This window comes from Acanthisitta chloris, unplaced genomic scaffold (genome assembly GCF_000695815.1).
Source record: "Acanthisitta chloris isolate BGI_N310 unplaced genomic scaffold, ASM69581v1 scaffold22994, whole genome shotgun sequence".
Lineage (NCBI taxonomy): Eukaryota > Metazoa > Chordata > Aves > Passeriformes > Acanthisittidae > Acanthisitta > Acanthisitta chloris.
In genome coordinates this window covers 10,002-18,133 of record NW_008670181.1, presented here as the reverse complement: position 1 = coordinate 18,133, position 8,132 = coordinate 10,002, and the positions used below count along the sequence as shown (strand labels likewise).

Here is an 8,132-nt window from a genome sequence, read left to right as displayed (position 1 = left end):
TGCAGGAGGCTCTGGGGGATGCAGGAGCAAGCAGGAGGGACTGAGGGAGTGGGAATGAAGGAGGGAAGGGTCTGTTGATGGCAGGGGAGGGCAAACCATCAGTTTTACAATCTTCCTCTAAGGACTAAATTGCAGGAGGCTCTGGGGGATGCAGGAGCAAGCAGGAGGGACTGAGGGAGTGGGAATGAAGGAGGGAAGGGTCTGTTGATGGCAGGGGAGGGCAAACCATCAGTTTTACAATCTTCCTCTAAGGACTAAATGTGTGGAGTGGAATTCATCCTGCTAACTCCAGACCTTGGCACCAAGTCACCAGTCAGGAGCAGGGAAGAGGTTGAGGGAGTCTTGGGTGCCTCCTCGCAGCCTCTGGCAATCCATGGCTTAGGAAACCCCTGGGTTTTGGAATCTCTGCATCCAAACCAACACCACCAGATCAGATCCCAGCTGTGGGAATGAAGGAGGGAAGGGTCTGTTGATGGCAGGGGATGGCAAACCATCGGTTTTACAATCTTCCTCTAAAGACTAAGCCCAAAGTGTGGAATTCATCCTGCTAACTCCAGACCTTGGCACCAAGTCACCAGTCAGGAGCAGGGAAGAGGTTGAGGGAGTCTTGGGTGCCTCCTCGCAGCCTCTGGCAATCCATGGCTTAGGAAACCCCTGGGTTTTGGAATCTCTGCATCCAAACCAACACATCAGATCCCAGCTGGATCTGCTCACCACACATCACTCTTCTCTCACTTAAACTTCAGGTCTCTGCAACTCCCTGTGAGCACTTTGCAGGCTGCGTGTTCCGAAGGGTTCGGAGTTTGGGGCAGCTGAACTCAGACTTGGCTCCTGGGAAAGGTTAATTAGGACAGGAAAAAGAAAGAGTCAGTGAGAACCTGACGAGAAGAGCATGATAATGTTCCTGCTTTGAGTTTTTTGTCCTGCTGTGGTATTCCAGAGGAATATCCCATTGGGAGATGCCCAGCAGTGGAGCTTGCTGTGACACACAACTGGCTCACTGCAGTGAGGCTTTTCACCTGCTTATCTCTGCTTATCTTGTCTTTTGATTTTCAGTTTCCTAAAAGACGTGGTGGCAGATAATCATTAACTTTCTTCTGTAACAGATCAGTGCCTACATGAAATCAGATCACAGCTGAGTTTCACTGGGTCTGCTCAGTCCAGAAATGAGTGTCCTTCCTCTGCCAGTTGTGAGGAAGGGAAGGGGGAGAGAACAGGCACAGAGCTGTTAACTGTCCATAGTCATTAGATCACCTAAGTATGATTAATTTTTCTCAGAATGATCTGGTTCTTCCCCCAAAAGCCTCTTGCACTGATGGTAAAGAGGCCCCAGAAACTGGTATATGTGTAAAGATACAGGGAATGAGTTACTCACTGCCTACACATGTGCTGAGCTATTCAAGGCCGAAACTTTTGCTTTGCAGTTCTGGATGACCCAGAAATATTCTTTCAACACGAGGGATTGGCCAGAGCAGGTTTGCCCAGCTGAAGCATTCCCAACTCCTGCTTTGCTCTCATGCATCCCTCGGTGGTGACAGGGGCTGGAGCTGTCCTGGTCCTTTGTCTGCTCTAGTCTAACCAACCTCAGGGCTGTGTCTGCTCCTCTCTCTTCCTTGGGGCAAACATCCTGAGACCAACAATTTCTCACTGTCAGAAGATTTTCTGGGTGTACCTGGTGGGATTCACTTCTCCTACAGCTGCTCTTAACTTGCTTACAGTTAGTTGCTGATGCTGAAGGAGATTCAGACACACTAGGTGAGATTTATGTGTCCAAACTTACAGACCCTTCTGCCACAGCATGGTGTGAACTGCACCCCAGGTGCCCACCCAGGACACCTGAGCTGGGGCCCAGGTGTCCACCCAGGACACCTGAGCTGTGGTCCAGGTGTCCACCCAGGGCAGCCAAACCATGACTTAAAACACCTTATTCTTTCCCTTTGCTGTCGAGAGATCCTGAACAGCTCATCATGTGCCAAGGTCTGGAGTTAGCAGGATGAATTCCACACTTTGGGCTTAGTCTTTAGAGGAAGATTGTAAAACCGATGGTTTGCCATCCCCTGCCATCAACAGACCCTTCCCTCCTTCATTCCCATGGAGCAATTCCCCTCTCCTCCTGTTCCCAGGTGCTGCAGGACAGGGACAGCAGCAAACCAGTTCCTCACAGGCTGAGGGATGTGGGGCTGACACGTGGCTTTAGGGCCAGGCTGACTCACTTGCTGTTATGGAGTTTTGGTGTCTTTTTATAAACAAGGTTTGGTTGCAGGGACTTTTGAGAGGGTTTTTTTTTTCCTTAATATTTTGAGGAACAAAACGTCAAGAACTTTAAGAAAATACCCACAGCAGCCAACTGCCATCAAGGGGGAAAGCAAGAAAGCATAAAGAAATGCACCTAAGCTGCCTGATAAACTGTAGGACACGGCTCACCTCCTCTCATTTGCTTCAGCCCACTGCCCAGACCACAAGAGAACTGTGAGGAGAGGCAAGTCCAGTCCAGTCTGACTGAAACCAGTGACGTAAATGCACTCAAACTGGTGCAGGAGGAGCAGGAGGCAGTGGGGCCTCTCTGGTTGTGCCTTTGCAAATGTGTAACCTGAGGTGGGGACACAGCAAGAGAGGGAGAAACAACACAGAGTTTTGTAGTATTGAAAAGTCATTTGACATTTAAGACACTTGAAACAGTAACCAAGAGGGGGAGAAAACAACTGTGATGAGCTTCAAAGGAATGGTATCAGCTGAACTGTTCCAGGAGTTGGTTGAGTCACTTTTTCACTCTTGTTTTGTTAGACCTTCACAGGGTGATAAGAAAACAGAAGAGAACAGAGCAGCCCTCACCAGAGTCAGTTAAGTCAGGGCTCAGCCTGAGGTTTGCAAACCAAACCATGGAGAGCAGCACAATGGTGGAGTTGGGTTTAGGTTGGTGCCTTTCCTCTGCAGAGTGAGGCTGGTTCTTCTCCTCTGCTTCCTTTTATCCAGCTTCCAGGGAGGTCATTGCCTTCCAGGCCTCAGCTGAGCTGGGCCAGCACAGGTAGGTATCATCCATCCACAGGTAGATATCCATCCACAGGTAGATATCCATCCACAGGTAGATATCCATCCACAGGTAGATATCCATCCACAGGTAGATATCCATCCACAGGTAGATATCCATCCACAGGTAGATAGATATCCATCCACAGGTAGTTATCACCCATCCACAGGTAGATATCATCCATCCACAGGTAGATAGATATCCATCCACAGGTAGTTGTCATCCATCCACTGGTAGTCACAGCACCAACTCCAGGAGTCCCTGGGAATCCAGGCTGCCTGGAAGGTGGATCAGAAGACTAAAGACTGCTCTACCTGGGTTTTTGCAGAGTCAGGGACCCTGTACCTGTGCCCCAGGGAGGACAGTTGCAGTCTGGGCTTGCTTAAACCCACCAGTGGGTTTCAGTCATTTTTCAGCATATTTCCTGTGTAATATGCGAAAGTCAGAGCTGTGCCTCGAAGGGGAGACGACCACACCAGACATTAAACCTCTTCTTCCTGCAGCCTGGGGCTCATCAGAGTGAAAGCCACTGGCCAGACAGAGCATACAGAAGCTCCCCTCTCACCTCTTGGGCCCAGCCTTGGTCTCCCACACACCTGAGTAACCTGTGCTAAGGGTGCCCTGGTGAACCTCCCTGATGCCCCCAGGAGGGCTTGGAGGAGGTTGGGTGAACAGAGCTCAGCACACAGCTCAGCACACAGCTCAGCACACAGCTGCATGAGCAGAAAAGATGAAAATAAGGTGGGGAAGACAAGACATAACTTCTAGGAGAGCTCAGGGGAAGCTCTCGCACAGGTCTGGGGATGAGCAGTACGAGTTTTCACACGTGGCTGAGGATCTCTCACCCACACATCACCCTTGTCTGTAAACAAACACCCCCAGTCGCAGCCAGCAGTGAGTATTTCTGTTGTTGGGGATGCTATTGCACGTGAGTTAATGTGGGGACAAGCTGCAATGTGTGCAGTTCTGTGAGCAGTGGAAGATCATCCTCCTGGTCTGGTGTGACACCCGAGCAGGAGCCTGGCAGAGCAGGGGAGGGCACAAAGGAGCTCAGCAAGGAAACAGAGTAGAGCTGTGTCCAGCAGACACTAAGCACAGGAATTAGTCACATGCATGAACCACCAGGCCATGAGGAGCAAGGCACAGCTCCTAGGAGGAGCACACACTGAAAGCAAAAGGCATCTCCTTGCTCAGGGTTCCCAGACCAGGTAACTCACAGGGAGTGAGGGGCTGTGGCATGGGGAGCAGCCAGGGACATCCTGGGGAAACAGCGTGATCACAGGATTACAGAATTTTAGAGGTTGGAATGGACCTTACAGATCACCCAGTCCCAACCCCTGCCCTGGCAGGGACACCTCTCCACTAGAGCAGGATGCTCAAGGCTCATCCAGCCTGGCTTTGGATGCTCTGCAGCCAGTGCCATTTGTCCCTCAGGGAGGGACACATCTCCTGCTCACACCAGAGCAGAGCCCACAGCTTTCTCACTGTCTTCAGATCACCTTTCAGCCGAGCAACTTTCAGTGGCAACTGCCCAGGCAGACGCTGGTATGAGCTTTAAATAGAGAGAGGAGAAAGCTTTCCCGGGCCCCTGCCCTGCTAACCACAGCAGGAAGAGCTGCTCGGCTGAGATTGCTCTCACCCCCAGCACATCTGGCTCTGAATTCAATTTGTCCTCCCAGCTGTCGCATCCTCTCTCTCCACATCCCAAGGCAGCAGAAGCCAACTCTGACGTTTAGAGATGAGCAATAAATTTCAGCCAGTTCCAGTTCTGTCTGTCCCACAGGGTGCTGAGCTTTCCTCCCTGCAGCTCAGGCACCACAGGGGCACAGCTGGGCTGGGTTTATGGCCCTCACAGCTGGATGTTTTCACGTGTGCTCAGGCACAGGGACAGGCTGCTGGGTGTCAGCAGGGAAAGGAGTGGATGGAATACAAATGAGAGCTCTGTGTCTGAGTGAAGCGTTCTCAGCTCAGCCTGCACTGGATGGAGCTCAGAGCAGTCTGGTCTAGCTGCAGATGTCCCTGCTCCCTGCAGGGGGTTGGACTGAATGACCTTTCAAGGTCTATTTCAACTTGAACCAATGATTCTGTGAAGCTGCAGGGACCAGACTCCTGCGATTTCAGCCGTGCTCTGACAGTAACTTACGTGACCTTAGGTTATCCAGTTGGTATCTTCAGCAGGTTTTGGTTTCCCCAGCTGTGGGGACTTTGCAGGGTTTAGGATACCATGGTTGATGTGTGAACCACTGCTTTATCAGAGTGAGAACCATGTGGAAACCCCCACTCAGCCACTAACACAGCGTCTCCTTCTTTCCCAGGCAAGCTGCTAAAGGTCACCCTTGTTTTCAGCCTGCAGCTCGTGTTTCAGGTAAGAAGTTTTCAACAACATTGCTGAAATCCAACTGCTTTGTGTTGTGGGTAAAGAGATCTCAGAAGCTCAGAGCAGCCACCCACAGCCCCAGAGATGTGCAGGGTCACTGCTGCTCACCCCAGGATCAGTGATGGGAGGGGAGAGCAGAGCCCTGCTAGAGGAAAACAAACAAGAGGAACAAAACCAAGGAGAGAAAGAAACAGTAACAAATCCTGCGATTTCCAGACTGCCTGGGCTGTCAGAGGCCCCTGCAGCCCCAAAAATGAGCATTTCCAGGGCAGCCAGGAATCTCCTACACCGATCACAGCAAGCAGCTGCCTCCCTGCTCCCTGCAAATCCCTGGTCAAGGTGCTGAGCCCGAGGAGGAAGAGTTCAGCATCTTCCTCTGCCTGTTCCTGTCACCCTGGCCCAGGGAGAGCCCCAAGCACTATGACCTGCTGCCAGTTTGGAGTCCTGGCCCCAGTGCTCACAGTCCCACGGCCTCACCAGTCACCCCTGGGCCCGTGGGGCTCCCAGGGCTCAGCACAGCAGGCAGAGCTGAGCAGCCCCTTCTTTTCCCTTTCACTGCTGGCGGCCTGGAGGCAGGATGTGGTGAAAGCCAAGCTGCCGAGATGGAGAGCGCGGAGATGCTCAGCGATAGCGGGAGGAGGTATCCAGGGGAAACCTTTCATCTCTGCACGATGGGGAGAAGGTTCTGGAGACTAATAAGTGACAGAAAGCAGGGCACGGATACCACAGGCTCCCTCTGCTCTGCAGGTTATGGCAGTGTAGGAAGATGAAACAAGAATAATCAGAACTGAAATCAGGGGCCTGAATGAAGCTGTGACACCGTATCTGTGCCGGCACGGAGCAGCTTCCTGCGGCACTTCCTCACAGCCTCACTGACACCTTCAGTTTAGCTGAAGGGTGGTTTATTTCTCACATTTTATCCGAGAGCCAGCTGGCTACTCATAGCTGGAGGTGCGTCCTGCAACCCGCTGGAAAGCTGCCACACATCTGAGGGTTTGCAGGTGTCACTTTGGCTGAGCACTAAACATTTCTGGTGGAATTCCCACTTGGAGCCCCCCCAAAAAGCCCCAAACTCCGCAAAGTCATGGGAAATGTTTTCAGCCATGAGGTCATGCCAGCTCTGTCGTGATGTTGGCATGAGCCAACACTTGGGAACTTCCTGGGTCTTCTCTCCAGGCTCCCTTCCCAGCACGGCCAGGCAGGGCCACAGTCCCTGTGCCAACATACTCTTCTTTCCTCTTCTAGTTCTGTGCTGGGGACAATGTCACCGATGACTATGACTCCAACAGCACCATTGACTACAGCATGTTCGAGAACCTGTGTGAGAAGAAGGAAGTCAGGACTTTCCGTGCCGCCTTCCTCCCAGCCATGTACAGCATCATCTGCTTCATAGGGCTGCTGGGGAACGGGCTGGTCATGCTCACCTACATCTACTTCAAGAGGCTCAAGACCATGACTGACATCTACTTGCTGGTTCATAAAAATATGACTTTTCTGGAAAGGTTTCCCACCTGCTGACTCTCCCTTTCTGGGCCACGAGCGCAGCCAAGCACTGGCTCTTTGGGAAGTTTGCCTGCAAAGCTGTGTACTGCATCTGCAAGATGAGTTTTTTCAGTGGGATGCTGCTCCTCCTGTCCATCAGCATCGACAGGTACTTCGCCATTGTCCAGGCTGCCTCGGCCCACCGCCTGCGCCCCCGGATGATATTCCTCAGCAAGGTGACATGCATCCTCATCTGGCTCCTGGCCTTCATCCTCTCCATCCCTGAGCTGGTGCACAGTGGTGTGAATAACGTGGACACCCATCCCCATTGCTCCATCATCGCTCAGGACTTACAGTCCTTCAACACTGGCATCAAAGTGTCCCAAATGGTTTTTGGTTTCTTAATTCCCCTCGTGGTCATGTCTGTGTGCTACCTCATCATCATCAAAACGTTGCTCCAGGCCCGCAACTTTGAGAAGAACAAAGCCATCAAGGTCATCATCGCTGTGGTCATCGTCTTCATTGTCTTCCAGCTGCCCTACAACGGTGTCATGCTGGCCAAGACCATCTCAGCCTTCAACAACACCAGCTCGTGCGACGAGAGCAAGAAGCTCGACATGGCAGATGATGTGACCTACACCTTGGCCTGCTTCCGATGCTGCCTCAACCCCTTCCTCTACGCCTTCATCGGCGTCAAGTTCCGCAACGACCTCTTCAAGCTGCTGAAGGAGTTGGGCTGCCTGAGCCAGGAGCGCCTCTGGCAGCTCTCCTCCTGCCGCGAGAGCAAGAGGTTCTCCTTTGCCATGGAGACAGAGACAACCACCACCTTCTCCCCGTGAGCCAAGCTCCAGGCAGGCTTTGGCCGAGCTGGAATGGCTTTGAACACTTGCTCTATTCCAAACTCCTGGCAGAGCGAGACCTGCCACACTGCAGGGAAGGCGAGAGGAAAACCCCGGAGCCTCCCCGTGTTTCAGGCAGTGAGGACTGCTGGCCAGTATCCCATGGATGCAGAGACTCCAACAGAGCTGTCAGTAACAAGGGAGAGGTGGTGAGTCTACCATTTCTCCTGTCATTTCACCTTTAGTTTAGGCTTTCCTAGTGTGAATGAGAAATGCTCCAATCAGAACACTTTCCCTAGAAGCTACAAATACCAAGAGAAACAGAAGTTGGTGCAGTAGAACTGTTTGGTTTGGAGCTGAGCTTCCAGGAGCATCAGCCTTGCTGTGGATGTTGCTTTTAAGAAGA

At 52.1% G+C, this 8,132-nt stretch overlaps 1 protein-coding gene across 1 annotated transcript; it reads left to right on the top strand.

The window, feature by feature from the left end:
• Positions 1–5,343: 5,343 nt before the first annotated feature.
• On the top strand, positions 5,344–7,726 carry LOC103801191 (C-C chemokine receptor type 7-like; the record flags this gene model as incomplete). Its single annotated transcript, XM_009073596.1, is given in 3 exon segments — positions 5,344–5,393; positions 6,651–6,905; positions 6,908–7,726. Coding segments are annotated over 3 exon segments (1,124 nt in total), but the record flags the coding sequence as incomplete, so codon positions are not given.
• Positions 7,727–8,132: the final 406 nt, after the last annotated feature.